This window comes from Macaca nemestrina, chromosome 4, assembly GCF_043159975.1.
Source record: "Macaca nemestrina isolate mMacNem1 chromosome 4, mMacNem.hap1, whole genome shotgun sequence".
NCBI classification, from domain to species: Eukaryota; Metazoa; Chordata; class Mammalia; order Primates; family Cercopithecidae; genus Macaca; species Macaca nemestrina.
In genome coordinates, this window is record NC_092128.1 from 83384648 (window position 1) to 83408587 (window position 23940).

General features: G+C 40.3%; 1 protein-coding gene, 1 non-coding gene and 1 pseudogene across 5 annotated transcripts; 2 read left to right on the plus strand and 1 right to left on the minus strand.

Annotated features, from left to right (window-relative positions):
- The first annotated feature begins 7124 nt into the window (after window positions 1-7124).
- LOC112425494 (centromere protein S pseudogene) lies at window positions 7125-7595 on the plus strand (annotated as a pseudogene).
- Window positions 7596-8403: 808 nt separating this feature from the next.
- Window positions 8404-10682, plus strand: LOC105475605 (ARF like GTPase 4A). 4 transcript variants are annotated; one of them, XM_011731004.3, is made up of 2 exons: window positions 8404-8544; window positions 9672-10682. In XM_011731004.3, the coding sequence occupies exon 2, from the start codon at window positions 9761-9763 to the stop codon at window positions 10361-10363; it is 603 nt and encodes a 200-aa protein (XP_011729306.1). In that variant the 5' UTR covers window positions 8404-8544; window positions 9672-9760; the 3' UTR covers window positions 10364-10682. The 4 variants fall into 4 exon arrangements, with proteins under 4 accessions (XP_011729306.1, XP_011729307.1, XP_011729309.1 ...); XM_011731005.3 differs by having other exon boundaries at window positions 8405-8544; window positions 9675-10682; XM_011731007.3 differs by lacking the exon at window positions 8404-8544 and adding an exon at window positions 8841-9237.
- Window positions 10683-23099: 12417 nt separating this feature from the next.
- On the minus strand, window positions 23100-23230 carry LOC112425569 (small nucleolar RNA SNORA64/SNORA10 family). Its single transcript, XR_003016689.1, has one exon. It is a non-coding gene; the product is annotated as a small nucleolar RNA SNORA64/SNORA10 family (small nucleolar RNA).
- Window positions 23231-23940: the final 710 nt, after the last annotated feature.

The following is a 23940-nucleotide window of genomic DNA, read 5'->3' on the forward strand; positions in this document are numbered from 1 at the left end:
TATCTAAAATTGTTAGGAATCCTTTAAAAATTGGGGGTGGTTGGTATTTGACGCAATATTTCTACTCTGTATCATTTCATTAGATATCAAAATATTTTGTCTTAAATAAAACTTCCCGAAGTGCTATGATACAAATTCTCTTTTGAGCAAAAACTAAATTTCCCTCATTAACTATGCAGATGGTTTATATTAGATAATTTGAAATTAGTTGTCTAATTTCTTTTTTTTCTCTTCTCTTTTTTTTTCTCTCTTGTTGCCCAGGCTGGAGTGCAGTGGCACAATCTCGGCTCACTGCAACCTCTGCCTCCCAGGTTCAAGCGATTCTCCTGCCTCAGTCTCCCAAGTAGCTGGGATTACAGGCGTGAGACACCATGCCCAGTTTTATTCTGTTTTTCACAAGGAGGGAGCACTTGCAATTATATATGGTTGTTCTAAACAATCATTTGAACAGTGATTGTTATATATCAGGCACATATGAACCCTTGGTAGTAAGAGTCATTTTGCTTTATCTAGACAGATAAATGTATAAGGAATACATTTTATGAAATTAAAAGGAAATTTCTGCCCATTCCCAACTCATGGTGATAAAATGATTTTTTCACTTCTTGTTCAAAGGGAATAGTGTGATAGTGCTAATCATATGCACTCTGATATTTGTGCCTTCACCCCTACCACAAGATAACCAACAGTAATAAAACAAACAAATATTGGATAAAAACAAACAAAAAAAATGTTTAAACCAGAAATGCTTAAAACAGAAAAAATCTGGCTGAAATGTGAGTTAAACATTGATGGTTTGAAGATAGAGAAAAATTATTTTTCTCAAAATTATAATTAGTTTCTGCCTTAGAAGTTGTACAAGTCTGAATATTCCCTTGGGGCCTCCTGCTCTTAGGATTTAGAAACCCCCCCTTTATTAATTTTTTTTTTTTTTTTTTTTTCGAGATAGAGTCTCCCTTTGTCACCCAGGCTGGAATGCAGTGGCACGATCTCAGTTCATTCAAACCCCACCTCCTGGGTTGAAGCGATTCTCCTGCCTCAGCCTCCCTGAGTAGCTGGGACTACAGGCTCGTGCTACCACCCCCAGCTGATTGGTTTTTGTATTTTTAGTAGAGACGAGGTTACACCATATTGGCCAGGCTGGTCTTGAACTCTTGACCTCAGGTCATCCGCCTGCCTTGGCCTCCCAAAGTGCTGGGATTACAGGTGTGAGCAACCACACCCAGCCTAGAAAACCCCTTGAATGGGACCATTAGGTATAAAAACATAACAAGTACCTGACTATTGGTTTTACTAATAGTGAAGTAACTGTTAATGCAGATATTTTACATTGAAAAGCTAGGCATTCTATTGTGTACTATTGCATTCAAAGTGGTTTCTCCAGGATTCATGCCTATTTAAGAATAAATAGGTATATGTCATTTGTATTTTCTCTGTATGAACATTTGCCTTCAAAACTAACACTTTTTTTGGCCGGACATGGTGGCTCACGCCTGTAATCCCAGTACTTTGGGAGGCCAAGATGGGCAGATCACCTGAGGTCAGGAGTTTGAGACCAGCCTGGCCAACATGGTGAAACCCCATCTCTACTAAAAACACAAAAATTAGCTGAGCATGGTGGCACACATGTATAATCCTGGCTACTCGGGAGGCTGAGGCAGGAGAATCACTTGAACCCAGGAGGCAGAGGTTCCAGTGAGCCAAGATTGTGCCACTGCACTCTAACCTGGGCAATAAGAGTGAAACTCTATCTCAGGAAAAAAAAACAAAAAAACAAAAAAAAAAACTATCCTTTTTTTGTGGAGGTCTGTGGATTCTTGTTTGAGTAGTTATTCTTAGGATAATAAGCATTCATTCAATAAATCCACTGAATTCTTACTGTGTGCCACACACACACATCACTGTAAATACGGGGGATAAGGTAGCACACAAAATTGACATCCTTGCTTCCTGGAACTTACAATAAGAAATAAGAGGGGGGACAGTTAGAGAACCAACACAATAGACAGATATGAATCATGTCAGGTAGTAACAAGTGCAAAGAAGAAAAACAAAAGCAGAGTAAGGAATAGAGAGTTCTGGTGGAGAGAAGGGTTCAAGGCAGATACCTTAAATAAGGTGTTCAGGGAAGGCCTCTCTGAGGAGGTGATATTGAAGCCTCAGAAAGAGCTTACCCTCGGAAGCACAGAGACTACATGAGAGGCTCTGGAATTTGATGGGCAGCAGAGACAGAGCAGTGGTGGTGGTGAGAAGTGGTCAGGTTTGAATATGTGTGTCAAGAGGACTTGCTGAGGGGTCATGTATGATGTATGAGGATGTAGATATATTGAGTTCTAATGAATGAGATAAATATTGAGTGAAAAGAACAGGTTTAGGGGCTGAGATGCTTATCTGCCATTCATTTGTAGAGTTCAGGAAAGATGTCTATGTTGAGAAAAATTTGGGAGAATACAGATTGTTTAAATCCCTGGTATTGGATAAAATTACGTAAGGAAAAAGTATAAAGACCTAAGGAGCCTTGGAGTACTCCAACAAGAGGCCATGGAAACTTGTGACAGAGAGGATTAAAATGTTAGTGGAAGAAGACAGAAATGTACAAAAGTGTGCACAGATCTGGATTGTAGAAATAAAATATAACACACAATATTAGTTAAAGCTGGAAAGAATTAGGACTCATTTGTTCTGATGTGGCCCCTATTGAGGCCCTGTTGGACTGGATGTTTTGTCAGTCATCCCAGTGTAACCAAGTTGTTTAGCTTCAAAATGTATATTGAAACTTTTTTCCTTTCCTGCTTTTAGCCTTAAAACATACTTTAAAACTCTGTCTCTGGGCCCTTCCCACCAGACACTTATCTAATTATGTGCTTACTTAGAAGTTGCAGGGGCTAAAGTTTTTTGTTGTTGTTTGTTTTGAGACAGTCTCACTCTGTTGCCCAGGCTGGAGTGCAGTGGCATGGTCTCAACTCACTGCAGCCTCCACCTCCAGAGTTCAAGGGATTCTGCCACCTGAGCCTCTTGAGTAGCTGGAATTGTAGGTGCCCACCACCTCACCTGGCTAATTTTTGTATTTTTATTAGAGGTGGGGTTTCACCATGTTGGCCAGGCTAGTCTCGAACTCCTGACCTCAAATGATCTGTCCGCCTTGGCATCCCAAAGTGCTGGGATTACAGGCGTGAGCCACCAGCCCCAGCCCCAGGGCCTAATCTTAAGACAAACTAGACACAAAGACCCAGTTGTGAAATTCCAGAGATCACCTCAAGGTGGTTAATCTACAACCTGGCCATTGTTGAGACTCTGATGCCAACCTGCACTCCAGGTAGACCATGACTCAAGACAGCCACCAGAACAAGACACATAGACCTTGTACCCAGCACCACTCCCACATGCCTCCATTCCAAGTTCCCCTTTTAAAACTCCTTTCCCCAGCCTAAAGCTAGAGATGGCTCCTTTGAGGCCTGAGCCCAGCCATTCTTCCACCTGTCAGCATTTGAAAAAAAGCTGCTTTCCTTTCACATCTCACTCCTTATGCTTTGACTTCTGAGGCCCAGTGGTAAAAAGGCATCATGCCACACTACACAAGACTCACTTTCTAGGTCCCTATTTCTTAACTTTGGATCTGCCTCTTGTAGTGTGGCATGATGCCTTTTTACCACTGGGCTTCTTGGCAGTTGGACCTGCACTCAGGTATGGAGAGGCATGTGAAGGCTTTTCCAGAGGAAGGGGCAAACTGTCCTGTGACTTGGAACTGGATGGAGCTAGGCCTTGAAGCTGTCCATAAAAGAAGTTCAGGAGGAGGGTTTAGACTTGTGGACTCTGAAAACTCTTATCTAGGACCCATTTCTAGTGAATTTTGGGTTGTACTTCCCTTCCGACATCCTCTTTTTAAAGTTTTATCAAAAATTGTACCCTGGCTCTATGCTGCCATGGATCAAAATGAATTAACCTAAATGTGAACTCCCTAGAATACAGTTGTTAAGAGACTTGGAGCCAGACACAGGAAACAAACTCCTGCTCCACTGCTTTTTAGCTGAAAAATCAGTTAGGAGGTAAATTAGTATAGGTGAGAGGTCACAAAAACCAGATGCAAGTAGTGGAAATAGGAACGGAAAAACATGAACTAAAGGGAGCTTGATAGCTAATCATAAGTGGGATATAGGAGAATTTTTTACATGGCCCTGAAATTTCCACTTGGGACTACTGAATAAACTGCCGTCAACCAAAACAGGAACTAAAAGAGGAAGGCCATGTGTTTAGCAAGGATGATAATAAAGTGATACAAGGGAATCAATGTTTATATCCCTCTCAATAATTCTCTAATAAATTCTCTATTATTCTCATAATAAATATGCATGGAAACTACTAAAGTGAGGTACCCTAAACATATACATCTATATTATCTATACACATACACACACATACACATGCTGTGACAAAGGTAAGGAAAGACACTATTTCAGTATGTGCATGCTTAACTTATGTCTATCATAAAAAATCAGGCTATGGAAGAGAAGAAGAATGCCACATGCATCTGATTTTTAATTATTATTTTCATAGATTCGGGGGGTATAAGTGCAGTTGTGTTACATGGATATATCGTGTAGTAGTGAAGTCTGGGCATTTAGTGTACCCATCACCCAAATAGTGTACACCGTACCCAATAGGCAGTATTTCATCCCTCACCCTTCTCCCACCGTTTCACCTTTTGAAGTCACCAATGTCTATGATTCCACTCTATATGTCTATGTGTATCCATTGTTTAGCTTCTACTTAAAAGTGAGAACACAGGCATCAGATTTGATATGGGTCCTGATATTTAATTCAAAAAGAGAATCAAAGTACTCAGTTGTAGTTATTTAAAAGGAGAAAACTTACCCATTTCTTATGATTAGTATTTCTTCTAAGTGTCTAATCATTAATTATCTGAAATACTTACTTAAAATACAGATTACTGACTCCTCTCCTGATGATTCTGATTTGGGGGGTCTGAAACAGGAGGAACCAGGAATCTATACATTTACAAGCATTAACAGGTGATTCTTTCTCATCATTGGCCAAGTTTGGAAAACCATAATTAAAGGCAATGTTCCCAGAAGCCCTAGTGCCTCAGTAATTTTTTAATGGTACCTCAGGCTAAAATAAATACCCAACCTTTCTATTTATGAAATTGATAGATCCAAACTTGATATTTGTAGTTATTAATATGGTCCAACAGATGTCACTGTGTTTCCCTCAAAAAGTTAAACTATCCCACAGAACCCCTAGGAATTCCGAGGCACCCCAGGGCACTGAAGCACTGTTTACAAGCTACAGCCTAAAGGGATTTTTTTCTGGCATAGAATATAAGTAAAATCTCTGAATGGGTCTTCTATAAGATCATGAAACAAAGTGAACTTTGTGTTCCACAAATTCTATTGCTTTTAGTATCATTTGTTGTTGTTTTCATATGGTTTTTATATATATATATATATATATATATATAGAGAGAGAGAGAGAGAGAGAGAGAGAGAGAGAGAGAGAGAGAGAGAGAGAGAACAGGCATACCAAACATTTTTCTACAGAAGCAGAGAGCACATTTATTTTGTATGTGTGTGTTGTTGGGGGGAGGGGGCACAGATTATCTTGATTGCATATTCTTTTCTTATCCATTCTCTTGCAGCCTTTAAACATGTAAAAACCATTCTTACCTCCTGAATTTGACCTATAGGCTGCAGTTTGCCAACGACTACTGTAGTTTTAAAACCTAGAGTATAACATGAAAGTGCAATTCACTGAGGGTGATTCTGCAAGATTGGAAGCCCTCAGTGTTTTTGTTTTCCTTTTTCCCCTTTTTGCTCCAGGGAAGACTATGCAAGGAATACTGGAAGGGCCTACTGGTTTCAAAACTACTGTAAACAGCGGGTGGCCATAGAATTTTCTTGCTCTAAATTCTTGACTTAAGGAGGATCTGCAAGTTATTCCAGTTTAATAAAGAATCCCTGTTGAATTTCCAAGAAAAGGAAATAGGGTATTGCACTAAGCCCTTTATCAATTATTTGCTCATTATGTGAATGGCTAATGAGATTTCACAATTATAAATAATCAGGCAATCCTTAGTTTATAATAGATTAATTATAGTTTATAATAGATCAATATAATTAATTGAATATGCCATTTGATGTTTCTAGGTTTTATTCCCAAAATTAGTGTGGCTGTCTTGAAATTATGCATTGTGCTTAGAACTTAGGATTTTACGTTGCTTTTTTCTTTTTTTTTTTTTTTTGTTTGTTTGTTTTGAGACAGAGTTTCGCTCATGTTGCACAGGCTGGAGTGCAATGGCGCGATCTCGGCTCACTGCAACCTCCGCCTCCCAGATTCAAGTGATTCTCCTGCTTCAGCCTCCTGAGTAGCTGTGATTACAGGCGCCTGCCACCACGCCCGGCTAATTTTTTGTATTTTTCGTAGAGGTGGGGTTTCCCCACGTTGGCCAGGCTGTTTTCGACTTTAAGAATCCAGTATGACAAGTATGCACGTTCCTGTGGTAGTCATAAAAGAAATACATATCACTGGCAATAGTGGTCTTGAGAAAAACTATGATATTTCTTGAGGAAACTCCAATCTATATTTAAAAAGAAAAAAAGGACAATTTTTAAAAAGTGTACCATATAGGTTCTTCCAAGTTACAATCTTACAGCCTTCACCAAAAAGATGTTTTGTCGACTAAAGCTTTCCTACAACTTTAAGTCATTACTTCTTTTGCAAGTTGTCATAAGAACCCTGAAATTACCGCTGAAAACATTTTATAAATTTATTCATCCATAGAGACTCCAATATTCCACAAGGGCAGGGACAGTGTGTTTTGCTCACCATTTTATCCCCAAGCACACAGAATTGTGTCTACAGCCTATTAGGTGTTCAATAAATATTTGTGAACTTATTGATCAAAGACAAAACTACATTTAGTCAGAATCATCCAGTGAAAAGCATTTTGCATTTGATGACTAGTAGACTTCGATGAACAGTTTCAGGACCACCGCTAATTTTCCTTGGGTCATTAGAAACATCCCTTTAGGGCTGCGGAGGGAAAATCCAATCTGGCCGCTGCCCCACAGCCTCTTTCCTTTCCGTGCGTTTGCCTCCCCGTTCTGATGAAGGAGGAAATGGAGGCGGAAGAGCAGCAGGGATTTTCTTAGCCATTTTCTTACCAACAGAGGCCCAAAGAAGCAGCAGTGCACTACACTGTGGGTTGTCTTTGCGAGGAAGTGGCATTGGGCAGAGATGCAGTTCAGCAAACTTATCATTGCAGCAATTTTGGAGCTAACTTTTCGACAGTGCAAGATCTAGAAATGTGTGCAAGACATGCGAAAAGAACCACCATTAACACTGAAGATGTGAAGCTCTTAGCCAGAAGGAGTAATTCACTGCTAAAATATATCACAGACAAAAGTGAAGAGCTTGCTCAGATTAACCTAGAACGAAAGGCACAGAAGACAAAGAAGAGGATGCAAACAAAAATGCAAAGGAGCCAGCAGAGGCAGGAGTACAGGAAAGTTAAGGATTAAACTCTCTCGCTGCTTGGAAAATGCAGCTTTCTGCAGGTAGAGCCACCTAGTATGTATATGGCCACAAAGGGAATTTTGAAGGGATAAATAGAGATTTTTTAAAAAGGCTAGATGGCTTTTTGTGTTGTATTTTCCAAGTCGTTAACTGCAAACGCTGGTTTCAAAGAGAACTGGACACTCAAGCAAAATACTCTTACTTCCATGTCTCACTACAGCATATGCAAATTGTTTAGTTGAATGGTATATCGGAAATTATCGCAATTAAAATTGCGTGAGCAATTTGAAAGAAAAAGAAAAAAAGAAACATCTTTCATCTTTCAGAGTGTATTTCCTTATGTGTCAAACTGGAATATTTCTATCTGTCGCCAGCTCCCAGGGATGCTGCTAGAACCACGTGAGAGAACGCGTTCACTTGCTCTACAAAAAGCGAAGGAAGGCACAGTTACCAGCCCAGCCAACCCAGGCCGCTTAAGGCCACTACTTGGGGACCTCCACGTCACCTCGATATATACGGGACCACCCGTAACCCGTGAACTACGGAATCCCTAACCTCGCATCACTTGGCGGCTGCCCCGCAGATGCCCTAGGCGCCCCGAGGAAAGGCCGTGCCGGGGGGGGGGTGGGGAATCGTGCCAGGCTGGCGGGCCGCCACAGACAGGGATACCGGGAGCAACCGCTCAGGGGTGAGGCCGGAAGTCCCATCCGACCTCGCGGGCAGCCAGCGCTAGGCCGATTCGAACTCGACCTTGTTTTGGCGTTGCTAGGAGACGCGGCTCCTGCGCGCCCCCAACAGGCCGGCGCCCGGACGGCGCGCGGGAGGGGGCGGGGACTGTCGCGTGGAGCTGCTGGGCGAGCACCGTTAGGGCAGCCTGGCGCGCGGCGCCCGCCAGGCGCCCAGTCCTCCGCCATCGCCCACGCCTTCCTGGTGCCAGGGAACAGGTATCAGCGCGCCTCCCCAGCGGCTGGGAGAAACGTTGAGTGAAGCGAAGGAAGGACGGTTAGTCAGGTGAGCTGCGGCTGGGTGGGCTGCCGCGGCGGCCACGCCCTGTCGAGGGAGAAGAGCCGATTGTGTGCGGAGGGGCAGGGTGAAGGGATCCCGCTCCGGGGAAGGTGGGCTTACCCTAGCGGGCGCGCCAGGTCTCATCTCTAGCACCTCAGGGGCCCGCGCGGTCACAGCCGGCACCCTCGGGCCTGCGGACAAAGGGTTAACGCGTTGGCGGTGACTGCGGGCCCCGGATGTGAGAGCCTCAGCTTGGCGCCCTGGCTGCGCTGCAGGTGCGCCGGGCCGAACGGAGCCGGCAGCCTGGCGGTGACCTGACCGCCCGAGGCTCCCCTTCACCTGCAGCGGCTGCTCGGCTCCCTCCGAGAACGCCGCCTTTTCTAACTTAAGGGCAACAGGTGGTGCCGGTGGACCGAGAGAGAGCCCAGCTCCGCCGTGCTGGGAGTGGCAGTTACCCTCACCAATTACGGAGCGGGGGCGGGAGTTGCATGGCTACCCTGATGCGGGTGACCAATGGGATTTGGGATCATGGGTGGACCGGGAGGAGTGGGCGTGGTCGGAGTCTGAGTCCAAGGTTTCTAGTGCGATAACTGGCAGAGCTGCTTGGAGAGCTAAGCTGGAAAGACGTGGGGGTGCTTATCCCTGCGTGGAAACGCTTGCCAATGCTTTCTCATTTGGACCCAGACTCCGGATCGGGAGGTGAGAACGTTGTTATTTTGGAAGGGTTAGGAGGTAATAGTGATCTTGGGTATGCTGTTAAGCATGTGGAATTAGATTCCCAAGATAGGACTATCTGCTTATGAGTTTTCTGCCAAATAGGCACTTTGTGGTTATGGCCACTTAGACCACATAATGTTAACTGGGTTCTTTCCAGAATGAGGTCTTTGAGGTTTGGGGGCCCAGGAGAAAAACGTACATATTACTGCAATTTAAGTAAACCCGATAATTTCAATCACTGTTATTCCATCGTTTGTCTTGAATTGTGTGTGTTTTCATGTACGTTTCATATCTCGTCTGGTTTAGCGAAGCAAGTTGTTGTAAGTTCTTCGTGTTGTTTATTTTAGCAAAGTAGAGAAAACCTGTTTTAATGTATTATTTCAGGAGAATAACTTATTATTTCTTCCCTCTCCCAGCAGTCTTATAGCTGAATCAGCTACCAAGAGAAGTTCTAAAGCGAGAAGAGAAAAGCACTTCAATTTGGGACATTTATTTGCACCTGGAAATGGGGAATGGGCTATCAGACCAGACTTCTATCCTGTCCAGCCTGCCTTCATTTCAGTCCTTCCACATTGTTATTCTGGGTTTGGACTGTGCTGGAAAGACAACTGTCTTATACAGGCTGCAGTTCAATGAATTTGTAAATACCGTACCTACCAAAGGATTTAACACTGAGAAAATTAAGGTAACCTTGGGAAATTCTAAAACAGTCACGTTTCACTTCTGGGATGTAGGTGGTCAGGAGAAGTTAAGGCCACTGTGGAAGTCATATACCAGATGCACAGATGGCATTGTATTTGTTGTGGACTCTGTTGATGTCGAAAGGATGGAGGAAGCCAAAACTGAACTTCACAAAATAACTAGGATATCAGAAAATCAAGGAGTCCCTGTACTTATAGTTGCTAACAAACAAGACTTGAGGAACTCATTGTCTCTTTCAGAAATTGAGAAATTGTTAGCAATGGGTGAACTGAGCTCATCAACTCCTTGGCATTTGCAGCCTACCTGTGCAATCATAGGAGATGGCCTAAAGGAAGGACTTGAGAAACTACATGATATGATCATTAAAAGAAGAAAAATGTTGCGGCAACAGAAAAAGAAAAGATGAATATCAATACCTATTATATCTGTGTGGAGTAGGTTTTCTCTGGTCTGATTTTGACAAATAGAAGAGTGTCTACAACCTGGTTTGCCTGTCTGCCCTCCTGGATGCTATTAAAGCTTTGTTTTGTTGAACAATCAGATGCCCAACTCTGTTGCCTTGTGGAAGATGAGTAAATGCAGTGCTTCTTAAAGTGGTCTCTTCTCCCTACCCCACAAATCTTTTGGTACTAGCATTTGGGGAAGCCAAGCAAGGATAGGAAATTGACCAGAACACAGTTGTGGAAATTTGGCCTGAAGTTAGTGAAATAAAACTTTCAAGAGTGTCTGCCTAGTGTTTTGTGCTTATATCTTTTTGCGGGGGAAGCCTTTGCAAGAAAACTGCATACAAGGCTTTGTAATGATCAAGTGCTAATCGATGGAAATGTTAAGGTAGATTAACATATATGCAGTTATACTGATCACATTGGTCCAACCAGTCCTTTTTTTAAGTAAGGAACAAGGAGTATTTTTTAAGTTTTGGCCAAATGATTTTTGACGCTTTCTGGAATCAAGTAATTTAATGGTATAGCTTAATTCTAGACAATGTTTAAGTTGGTCTGCCTTTAATAAAAATAAGATATTTGGGGTGTATTCAAGTGCATGGATTAGTTTTCCTGACAAAGCATGTTTTGGTGTGTAGTCTTACTTTTTAGAAATAGCTATGCATCGTTCTACACAGGTTTAAAACAACTTTTTGGGGGATTTAGGGCTATTTATAGAAATAGTTTGTTGTCAGAAGCACTTTCTCTTGAAGAACCTAAAATAATTGACTCATTCATAGTAAATATGGGCATGTAAACTAATAAATATGCACTGGATACATATATGGATTTATGAAGAAGGAAATTAATGATTTAGTCAAGAGGATGTAATTAAAATATGTGGTCTCTAAAATATTCCAGTTATGAGATATTTGCTTTATTAATATTTGCTGGCTGAAAACAAATGTGGTTTTTATATATTTTTGTAGTGTGTTGGGAAGAGCAAAAGCTTTATAAATATACCTGATGCGCTGTAGAATGAAAATGTAAAAGATGCGCTGTAGAATGAAAATGTAAAAGATACCCTGTATGTGTTCTGAGCTTTAATTTTTTTGTTTACAAATTGAACAGTATTACATGGGCTGTCCAGTCCTGATTATAGAGAGGAAGAAATGGTAACAGTATGGCAGATAAGAATTACAATTATAGAAAATGAGGGGAAAGTAACAAACCTGTTTTATGAAAATTCAGTGGTGCTGTTTACATTGGATAAAAAGCTCTATAAGGAGGAAAGACCTTTATCTAATTCTTATCTACAGATAGAGACTTACTTCCAGTGACCATATATTACTAAATCAGCTTATTTTTTATGTCTAAAGCAACAGCTGTTGGTTCTGAAAAATCACTGAAAGAAATGCATTTTGCTAGCAGGATTTGTTTTGGCTTTGTTTTTTGTTTTTTTTTTGTTTTGTTTTTGTTTTTAGTGGCATAACTGAGTGTTTGGAACCTTGATTCTTGTGTCACACAAAATGAATGAAGTAGCTTCATGTGGAGACTTCATATGTTAAATATTCCTGCACTAGTGATGGTCACTTAGAATGTTTATAGAAATGTGGATAATTACTACCAATAAACTACTTGAGGCACTAGGAGAACAGTATTAGATTTTGAATTTTAATGTATTTCCACTTTTGCTGAAGCTTTTAATTAGATGTGAAATAACAACTGACCAGCTAGGCTGTTTAGTCCCATAGTAGTTTAGATCTGCTTAGATGTGACAGACATTGAAGGCTATTTTCTTTTTTCTTTTTTTTTTCTCCCTTCACTGGTAATGAAATCATGGTATCTGCTGCAAACATGAGTAGATCCATGATGGATTAATAAAGCTTGCTGGAAAAAAAAAAATCAGTGTATCAATTAGATTTTTCAGTTTGCCTGTACTTTCTGTCTACCTACTATATAAAATAGTGCTGTTTTTAACTATTTCAAAAGCTTGTGTGTTGACCCTTTGTAGCCTAAGAACGTAAGCAAATTAATGTTATCTAAGTTTTTCATATTTAATGGGCAAACACAAAGACAAAATGGCATGAACACTGTACAAACTGATTTATAGAAGACAATTTCAGCTATAAAACCCATCATAAGATTTTCTAGCATGCTAAGTTCAAGTTTCCTACCCCCTATTCTAGTTAGTAGCACCATAGGATAATGAGTCTTTAAATCCTGAAGAGTTTAGACTATGCTTTTATATCTAGTTTTCTATTATGGTGCACCTTTTCTAGTGCATATTTCTAAAATATTTTCTTGTATTTGAAGTTACTTGGTTTAATACAAAATATTAAGGACTGCTCAACTGAATCCAAATTAATATCAAAGAACAAAGTTTAAGAAAAAACCTTTTGGGCCGGGCGCGGTGGCTCAAGCCTGTAATCCCAGCACTTTGGGAGGCCGAGACGGGCGGATCACGAGGTCAGGAGATCCAGACCATCCTGGCTAACACGGTGAAACCCCGTCTCTACTAAAAAATACAAAAAACTAGCCGGGTGAGGTGGCGGGCGCCTGTAGTCCCAGCTACTCAGGAGGCTGAGACAGGAGAATGGCCCGAACCCGGGAGGCGGAGCTTGCAGTGAGCTGAGATCCGGCCACTGCACTCCAGCCTGGGCGACAGAGCGAGACTCCGTCTCAAAAAAAAAAAAAAAAAAAAAAAAAGAAAAAACCTTTTGATAAAGATAATTAATTTTAAAAATGTGCAGAGTTCTTAAAATGGTTTATAAATGGTGTTCTTAAACCATCAGAAGTTTACTAAGACTTAATCATGGAAAAATGAATTAAATATTGGGAGACAATAAATGAAGTTATTAATATATGTATAAGAAGAATTACTAGTCTGTAAATGAATGATGGTTCATGAACAGAGGGAAAGGCATAGACTTTGTTTGTACAAGGCAATTTTTTTTTCTTTTTGAGACGGAGTCTTGCTCTCCTGCCCAGGCTGTAGTGTGGTGGCACAATCTTAGCTCACTACAACCTCTGCCTCCTGTGTTCAAGTGATTCTCCTGTCTTAGCTTCCCAAGCAGCTGAGATTACAGGTACACCATCATGCCCAGCTAATTTTTATTTTTAATAGAGGGGGTTTCACCATGTTGGCCAGGCTGTTCTCAAACTCCTGACCTCAGGTGATCCTCCTGCCTCAGCCTCCCAAAGTGCTGGGATTACAGAAATTAGCCACCATGCCCAGCCTGTACAAGGCATTTGACACAAGGATTGTTCCATTAATACTTCATGGTGATGTTGAAGGAAATCTTTGGTATTTCAAGGTTCTATTTAACATAACAATTTCCTCTGTAATGTAAACAGTGATTTCATCAGCGATAATAAAGTTGCAAAAAAAAAAATGTTTTATCAAACTTTAGATGATGTAAAACAGCATTCAGCTGATGCAATTGAGAATCTTGAGTACACCATCATTTGAAGCTGGAATTTTACCTTTAAGGTCTAAATTTGGCAGAACATTCTGGAAATAGATCCTGGTGTTATGGAATACTAGAGTGTCTAAGCCTTAATATGAACCAATATAAGGTGCCAATGCAGAATCATAATGTTAATATTAAAATCTATGAAGATCAGAAGTAATAGTCTCAACAAACCACAGCCAGAGTATGTATCCAATTCTGTTCGTGCATATTAAAAATAAGGGAATACCTGTACAGGAAGCTAGTTTAGGAGGATGTTAAATGTACTGGCTAAAGACATGAGCTTTGGAGTCAGATCAGTGTTCAAATCCTGGCTCTCCCATTATTACACATGACCTTTTAGCAAATTCCTTGAAACTTAGGATGAGAATGCCCTCCTGGTTAAATGACTGTCTCATAATTTTGAGAGGTTTGAAATAACGTGTATAAACTTTCACATATTGCCAAGCATTTGATAAAAACTGACCTATTGTTAACCAGTAGGAATCAATATGTTTATTATTTCATCTGGGGCAATTTACTTGCAGCCTTAGTTTCTTAATTTGTAATGTGAGGATTATATCTACCATTGGGGTATAACCTTGATTTAAAAGGATTAAATCAAGCAATGATATTTAGCAGAGTAACTGACACTTAAGCATTCAATGGATAGTTTTTTTATTTTTGTTTTTGTTTTTGTGAGAAAGAGTCTCGTTCTGTCACCCAGGCTAGAGTGCAGTGGCTCAATGTCGGCTCACTGCAAGCTCAGCCTCCCGGGTTCAGGCCATTCTCCTGCCTCAGCCTCCCAAGTAGCTGGGACTACAGGCGCCAGCCACCACGCCCGGCTAATTTTTTCTGTTTTTTAGTAGAGAGGAGAGATGGGGTTTCACCGTGTTAGCCAGGAAGGTCTCAATCTCCTGACCTTGTGATCCGCCTGCCTCAGCCTCCCAAAGTGCTGGGATTATAAGCGTGAGCCACCGCGCCTGGCCCATGGATAGTTATTAATAGCCAGAATACTTTATGATCGATGTATTTAAAGAAAATACTTGTTTTGGCGGGGGAATGACTATAACATGGTGAACTCATACATGTCACAAAATGGCAACTTGGTGGAACTTGGTGAAAGTCTAAATATGCTGAACTCCCTTGAAATATGGATCATTTCCTTAGGTTTCTAAAGTACCAATTTATTGTAATAATATTATCCTACCTTTCCCTGTAAGAGACAAAATTTAATTTAAAATCTCAGTTATTTTCTGGTGTAGACATACATCAAAATACAATACCTCACTTTTCAGACATTAAAATTTGAAACTATACATTATGGTTCTTCAAAATGCCTCAAGATTGTTATCTATAATTCACAAATGTTTTCTAATAGTAAGAATCTGTATGCCAACATTTAATGGAAATTTGCAGTATCTGTGGGCACATCTGGTTGGTGATGGTGGTTGTGTTTGGGGGTGATTATGTGTGCTGTGTTGTTTTTCAGTTACTTTCAGTCTTTTGTCTCGTTTTATGTCTCCTGTTTATGTTGCTCTGAAGTGGCGATTACCTGTATTAGTGGTTGAAGAGAGATGTTGAAGTTGATTCATTTCAATGAAGGTCTACCTTTAGATAAAATCTTAACTTTTTATTATGACAGATTTCAACCTTATACAAGAGTAGAATAATATAACAAACACCCAAGTATCTGTCATCTAGTTGCAGTAGTTATCAACTCAGGGTCAATCTGGTTTCCTCTATACTTCCATTCACTTCCTTCCATGACACCTTCCTTTTCCCTCTACTTCTAGATTATTTTGAAGTGAGTTCTGGAAATTACATTTTATTTATAAATATTTTGGTATATGTGTCTAAAAGATATTCACTTAAAAATTTTCACTATCACATGTAAAAAAAATATATACTTCTTCAAAATAACCAAATATCCATCCAGTGTTTAGAGTTCTATTATTATTATTATTATTATTATTATTATTATTATTTGAGACAGTCTTGCTCCTTTCAACCAGGCTGGAGTGCAATGGCACGATCTCGGTTAACTGCAACCTCATTCTCCCGGGTTCAAGCAATTCTCCTGCCTCAGCCTCCCCAATAGCTAGGATTACAGACATGCGCCACCATGCGGGGCTAATTTTTGTATTTTTAGTGGATACAAGGTTTCACCATGTTGGCCAGGCTGGTCTTGAACTCCTGACCTCATGATCCGCCCAAAATGCTGGGATTGCAGGCGTGAGAATACAGAAAATTAGCTGGGCATGGTGGCGCATGCCTGGAGTCCCAGCTACTCAGGAGGCTGAGGCAGGAGGATTGCTTGAACCCAGGAGGCAGAGGTTGCAGTGAGCCAAGATTGCGCCATCGCCCTCTAGCCTGGGCGATGAGAGCAAAACTCCATCTCAAAAAAAAAACTGTATATATATATATATATATATATATATACATACATACATACATATATATACATACATATATATACATATATATTTGATATTTTTCTATCTCTTGCAACTTATTATTCCCATTTATGCATAAATTGTCTCATCTTTAGAGAGAACTGAGTCTTTTTCACACAACCCTAGTAATTTTGGATGGCTTTTTTGATTTCTCATTTACCACAAAGTCCCTATCTTAACCTGTACATTTCCTGTCCCAGATCTGTTTTCCTAGGATGCCAGGTTCCTTGTATTAGGAAATGGTATTTAGAGTCCACAGTCTATACTACTGGATTTGTCATTGTTTCTAGGCCTTTTCAGTGGATAGTACTAGAACTCTATTTTTTTAAGATTAGATACCTTATTAATTCACAGTGATAACTCCAATTCAAAGATTTACATTCAGAATGATAAGGCATTTTTTTAGTTTCAGCGATATTCTCTCTTTTCACTCACGCCAAAAATACTAATTATAAGCAACACACATTTGCTTATTTGCTTTATTCCACTTTAATCTCAATGCAATACTACTGTCAACAATTGGATGACTGGTAGTCATTTAAGAATATTGTAGTTACCTTTGTCCTTTAGGTATATCTCACTAGAGATAAATTCTTGTATTTTAAGGTCACTTAGAATTGTTATTTTCTGTGGGACTATGTTTTAGGTATATTTGTTTCACAAAATCTCTTATTTGTAGAAATGTTGACTCTGATTTATCTAATATATACAGTTCTTCAAATATATTTAAATACTCAATTTGGGATAAAAAATTTTACACAGAATACTTTAGGAACCTCTCTTTTATAAATTGATATACATGAATGTTTTCCACAATTATGAGGAATTTTTTCTAGGCAATATTTTTCTTTTCAGTTCAAGCAGTAGAATTGTTTTGTGAAAATTCAAGTAATTTACATGGAAGACATCTGATATATAACAGGCCTCTGATAGAAAAAGAACTCTTACTTTCCTGTTGCAACTCTTTGTAATGTCAACGAGAATCTGAATATTTGTTTTATGGGGTTTTTTCTATGTTACTTTTTGGTGCAGAAACTGAATAACTAAACAGCATGTGATTAGAAATTGTGGGCATCCAGTGGGCTGAAGTATTTCTTAAGTATTCAAATGAAAAGTGCTTGTTTCCCTTAATCTATCATCTACCTGTAGATACCCAGAAATGAGTGAGTGACAAAATGGAGTTCCCTAGAATGACATTTTTCTAAACCGGCTATACTTCAGAATGACTTAAGGAGCTCTTGAGATTCCTACACTTCACTTCAGACATTTTGAATGGAATCTTTAGGAAATGGGCCCAGTAATTTATATTCCAACTCTTTGTAGGATGTCTTTTAAACATACCTAGATCAGCCAGATTTAGAAACCATTGCTTTGGAACTTAAAAATTGTGGGCTGGGGATGCCAGAGGGATAATACTTTTAGTGGCAGGAATAAAGGGATCATAAATAGAACTGGCCTAGGGAAACATTACCTGTCTTAGACCCTTTTCTTCTATATAGTGGAACGTTTTTCATTGGCTTGACATTTATGTCATAATAACAAAACTGAGAATGCTGTCTGATCCAGGGATGTCTCAGATCACATGGCTTAGGGGAAATCTGAGTAACCCCAGGGAAAGGCAATATGGAATAGACACTTTTCATTTTACCAATTTTATATATATTGTAGGCTTAATAGGTGATATCTTAGAAATTTACAAGTAGTCCTGCCCATCTCACAAGAGACCAGTTAAAGCTTTAGAGATGAAGTTCTATTAATAACTAGTGCCTACGGTGTTTTTTCTGTAACCCTTTTGAGAACTTTGAATGTCACAGGTTTCAATGATCGTAGCCAATTATTTTGAGGACTAGCAGATATGGTAAGGAAAAACCAAAGACCTATGACAGTAGGAATACTTGAAGAAAATGGGCAGATCCAAATGGCCTATAACCAATAGACTAAGCCCAAGATACATTTGATTTATCAAATAAGCAAAACACCTTCAGTCTATTCTATAGAGAAAGAATGGTCCTTCTTGCTTGATCAATCTGTCAGCAGCTCCTCATGTTAGAAACTGGGTGTTTCTTTTAAATTATACAGGTAGAGTATTGATATGTATTAGCTGTGTAACTTAATGCAAGCTACTTAATTTCTCTTAGCTGCAGCCTTTTCACCTTTAAATGGCGACATTCTCTCTCTTACAAGGTTATTTATGAAGGAAGCTTTATGAGTCATCTGGCATGATTTCTAGTAAGTAGATCAAACATTCACTCAAGTATGTGAATACCTCATGCTGCCGGGTGTTTAGAATATAGCAATCACCAAAACAGAGAAGGGTAGTTTGTCTCTTTCCTGCTCTAGAGTGTAAGCTCCGCAAGGACCAGGTATTTATCCATTGCCATATCCCTAACTCTTATGAACTACACAGCACATACTAAACACTCACATATGTGCATAGTTAACAAATAAATGAAACTTAATTCTAAAGTGATATCAGACAAAAGTTAGTAAAATAAAAAATGTGAAAAGTGCTATGAAGGAAACAGAGGGCTAAGGATGAGAAAACAATAGGGGTGACTTTCATTGGATAAAGTGGTTGGAGATTTTTCTTATTTATCTAAAGAGCTATGGAAAGAGTAGAAGAAAGAGCATCTCAGGCAGAGGGAACTTTACGTGCAAGGGCCCTGAGATGGAAAATCACTGAACCAAGTAGACTAAGTATGCTTAGAACTGGTGAGCAATTGAGAGAATGGCAGGATATGAAGTTGCAAAATCAGAATACAGCATTTATCTGTCTGACAATTGTATCTTTAATGATAGTTTGCTTTTACTTAGTCTTTATATATTTAGTTACAAATTACTGATATTTTGTTTAAATCTACCACATTTTTCCATTTGACCATTTGTTATTTTTATGTCCTTTCTTTCTTTTAGATTTATTAAGTCTTTTTTATTCTTACCCTATCCCCATTGTTATACATTCTTTTACTATTCTTTTTGTTATTCCACAGTTACAGCAGACATCCTTTTTTTTTTTTTTTTTTTTTTTTTTTGAGATGGAGTCTCGCTCTGTTGCCCAGGCTGGAGTGCAGTGGCCGAATTTCTGCTCACTGCAAGCTCCGCCTCCCGGGTTTACGCCATTCTCCTGCCTCAGCCTCCGGAGCACCTGGGACTACAGGCGCCTGCCACTTCTTACGGCTAGTTTTTTGTATTTTTAGTAGAGACGGGGTTTCACCGTGTTAGCCAGGATGGTCTCGATCTCCTGACCTCGTGATCCGCCCGTCTCGGCCTCCCAAAGTGCTGGGATTACAGGCTTGAGCCACCGCGCCCGGCCGCATACGTCCTTGACTGACTAAAGCTTAATGTAAATTAGTACATTTACCACTTCTACTTTTTGGACAATATAAAAACATAAAGCTTTTTAAAATTGTATTTGCCACCCTCCCCCACCCGCCTCCCCCTGTGATATATAGGCTTTTTATTTTATTTTTTATTTATTTTTATTTTTTTGAGACAGAGTCTTGCACTGTGGCTCAGGCTGGAGTGCATTGCCACAGTGTAGGCTCACTGCAACCTCCACCTCCAGGGTTCAAGCGATCCTGCCTCAGCCTCCCGAGTAGCTGGGACTGCAGGCGTGTGCCACTACACCCAGCTAATTTTTGTATTCTTAGTAAAGATGGGATTTCACCATGTTGACCAGGCTGGTCTCAAACCCCTGACCTCATGATCTGCCTGCCTTGGCCTCCCAAAGTGTTGGGATTACAGGCGTGAGCCACCACACCCCGTGGGCTTTTGTTTATGAATTTTTAGCTCAACGCATTTAAGATCCTCAAGACATGACTATTATTACTTTTTGCATATTTATCCTTTCTGTACTAATTTTTTTTCTTGAATCTCTATAGGTTTATTAGAACTAAAATCTAGCAAAACTTTAATTTTGGAATCTGCGATCATTTTTCTTCTGTCTGAAGAACTTCCTTTAGTGTTTTCTCAGTATAGATTCTAAAGACAGAGTCTTTCCTTTTTGGTTTCCGAAAAGATTTATTTAGTTTTATTTTTAAGTGATATTTTCACTGTGTACAGAATTTCAAGGTTGGCATTCGTTTTCTTTTAGTACAGTTGATCATTGAACAAGGAGGGCATTAGGAGCACTGACCCCTACACAGCTGAAAATTTGTGTGTACCTTTTGACTCCCTTAATTTTTTTTTGTTGTTGTTGTTGTTGTTTGTTTTTGTTTTTTGAGATAGAGTCTCGCTCTGTCACACAGGCTGGAGTGCAATGGTGCGATCTTGGCTCACTGCAACCTTCGCCTCCTGGGTTCAAGTGATTCTCCTGCCTCAGCCTCCTGAGTAGCTAGGACTACAGGTGGGCACCACCACACCGAGCTAATTTTTGCATTTTTAGTAGAGACGGGGTTTCACCACGTTGGCCAGGCTGGTCTCGAATTCCTGACCTCGTGATCCACTCATCTCGGCCTCCCAAAGCGCTGGGATTACAGGCATGAGCCACCGTACCTGGCCCACTCCCGTAAAAATTTAACCGCTAATAACCTATGGTTGGCCAGAAGTCTTACTGATAACAAACAGAAAATTAACACATAATTTGTATGTTATTTGTATTATATGCTGTATTCGTACAATAAAGTAAGCTAGAGAAAAGAAAATGGTATTGAGAAAATTATAAGGAAGAGAAAATAGGTGACATAAGTACTGTGCTGTATTGATCAATACTGTAAGCTTATGTCATGTGTCTTCAAGATGAATAGTTTGCCTGAAATAGTGGGCAACCACAGCTTCAGACCTCAATCTATGGTGTATATCCAAATATTCAACTTTTCCTTTTAATGTCATAACTTTTCTCCACTTCTTTTTTTTGAGACGGAGTCTCACTCTGTCGCCCAGGCTGGAGTGCAGTGGTGCCATCTCAGCTCACTGCAAGCTCCGCCTCCCAGGTTCATGTCATTCTCCTGCCTCAACCTCCCGAGTAGCTGGGACTACAGGTGCCCGCCACCACGTCCTGCTAATTTGTTGTATTTTTAGTAGAGACGGGGTTTCACCGTGTTAGCCATGATGGTCTCCATCTCCTGACCTCGTGATCCACCCGCCTCGGCCTGCCCAAGTGCTGGGATTACAAGCGTGAGCCACTGCATCCGGCCCTTTTCTCTGCTTCTTGAGCGCAGTTCCAGCACCCCTTGGGACACTTCGTATGATTCCCATGTTTCTTATTCAAGGTTTAGGGTATTGCACCAGACACAGTGAAAAAACAAGTGAGAACCGTGAGGGATCACTTTTTACTGTAATATGCAATTTACTGGAGAGACAACTGCTCGCATGGTAATAATTAGCGTAGCATGACTTTTTTTTTTCTTCTTCTTTTTTGAGACAGAGTCTTTCTGTCGCCCAGGTTGGAGTGTAGTGGCGCAATCTCGGCTCACTGCAACCTCTCCCTCCTGGTTTCAAGCGATTCTCTGCCTCCGCCTCCCAAGTAGCTGGGATTCCAGGAGTGCATCACCGTGCCGGGCTAATTTTTGCATTTTTTGGTAGAGATGGGGTTTCCTCTTGTTGACCTCCACCCACCTAAGCCTCACAGATTGCTGGGATTACAAGTGTGAGCATGACACAACATTTTAAGTGTATACTTGCAACACTTGAGCTTACTGCAATAGCCACAGCAGGTGGCTACGAAATTGTTACAGTAGTAAGATAGATACTATAATGAATTTGAAGCAGTTATGATTGAATACTGCATCTTTATTTTTGTTTTAAGTTTCTGTCAACAGCAAATGGTGTCATGTATGGTCTGTAAATGTGTGAGAGAAAGTTTTGGTAAATTTTAACTTTTTATAAAAGATGTGTATATTTTAGGATGGTAAATAATAAAATAGACTATGTCTACATATATTTTATGCATTCGTGACATACTTTTTAAAAAAATTTTTGCTATTTCTAGGTGATGCAGTTCATCTGTGAGTTTTTCAAATTGCTCCAAATCTCCAAAAAATTTTCTAATATATTTTCTGAGAAAAATTTGCATGCAAGTGGACCCATGCATTTCAAATCTGTGTTTTTCCAGCATCAGGTGTACTTTAAAGTATGTCAGGAGAGTGGGGATAAAAAAATTCAAAGTATTTTTTTGAGAAAGTGAGCTATCCTCTCACTCAACAGCAATAATCACAGACAGAAGATTTCTGTGACCAAATGTGTGGGGATTTCTTCCCACCAGCAAGCAAGCAAGCAATCAATTCTGCAGCAGAAATCACCTAGGTGTCCTCCAATTCAAGTCAATTCTGACACTATTTTCCTGCACATAAAACCACAGATTGAAGCCAGGTGCGGTGGCTCACACCTGTAATCTCAGGACTTTGGGAGGCTGAGGCAGGCAGATCACCTGAGGTCAGGGGTTCAAGACCAGCCTGACCAACATGATGAAACCCCATCTCTACTAAAAATACAAAAATTAGCTGGGCATGGTGGCAGGCACCTGTAATCCCAGCTACTTAGGAGGCCGAGGCAGGAGAATTGCTTGAACATGGGAGGCAGAGGTTGCAGTGAGCCGAGATGTGCCACTGTACTCCAGCCTGGGCAACAAGAGTGAAACTCTGTCTCAAAAAGAAAAAAAAAAAAAACACAGATTGAGGGCTCAGTGCCCAAGACCACCCCTGACCCTCATCAGTCACAAGTCTGGGCCTGTGGAACTTCTGACCTACCAGCTTCAATGTAGAGTTTCCACACTCTCTCTTTGGATTTAACTTGCTAGAGCGGCTTGCAGAATTCAGGGAAACTGAATATATGTTTATCAGTTTATTTATTTCCTTGCTTTTTTTTTCTCCTGCTTTTGTTGCACCCTTCAAGGAAAGAGGCCACCATAAGGCCGAGCTGAGGTACCAAGGGACCTTTTTTCTCTCTTCCCATTGCAAAAGTCACACAAATGAAGCCAGGTGTAACTATACAGAGCCAAGAGAGTCATTTACTGGTTTATTACAAAGGAGATTACAAAGGATGTAGGTGAAGAAATTCACAGGGCAAGGTATGGGGGAAGAGGTTCAGGGTATCCATGCCCTCCCTGACCACCAACCTCCAGGAGCCTCCAATGCGTTCAGCTATTCAGAAGCTCTCGAAACCCAGTCTTCTTGTGTCTTTTATGGAGGCTTCATTGGATAGGCATAAACGACAGCTGTATAGAAATGTGATTAGACACAAAACATATGATCTAATACTAATAAGCTGAGTGGGGAAACCCAGCAAGGTCTATCTGTTCAGATTCTTTTTGTCCTCTCTCTGCTGCATTCTTTCCTCCAGGGAATGGGGCAGGACCCCTTCTGAAATGGGGATCTTGTGGCCTACAATCACATAAGATAAGTCAGAGAATTTCTTTATGGCCAGCTCCAAGACAGAAAGGCAAGGAAGTTTTCTGACTTTGAAAGAGGAGGAGCAGATGAAAGGAGGCAGGAGGTAAGAAAGAGAGATTCTGTTTTCTGAGGCCTGTATCTGAGGTTTTAAGTGCCCCAACATTATAACTAAAGACTGTAACAAGGGATATGGGAGTTATAAGCCAGAAACTATGGACAAAAACATATATATAGATAGATATTATAATATCTATTTATATATATCTCATTATTTCACACATGTCATCTATTTTCTTCTTGTTTCCATTGTTTTTGCTGGGAGGTC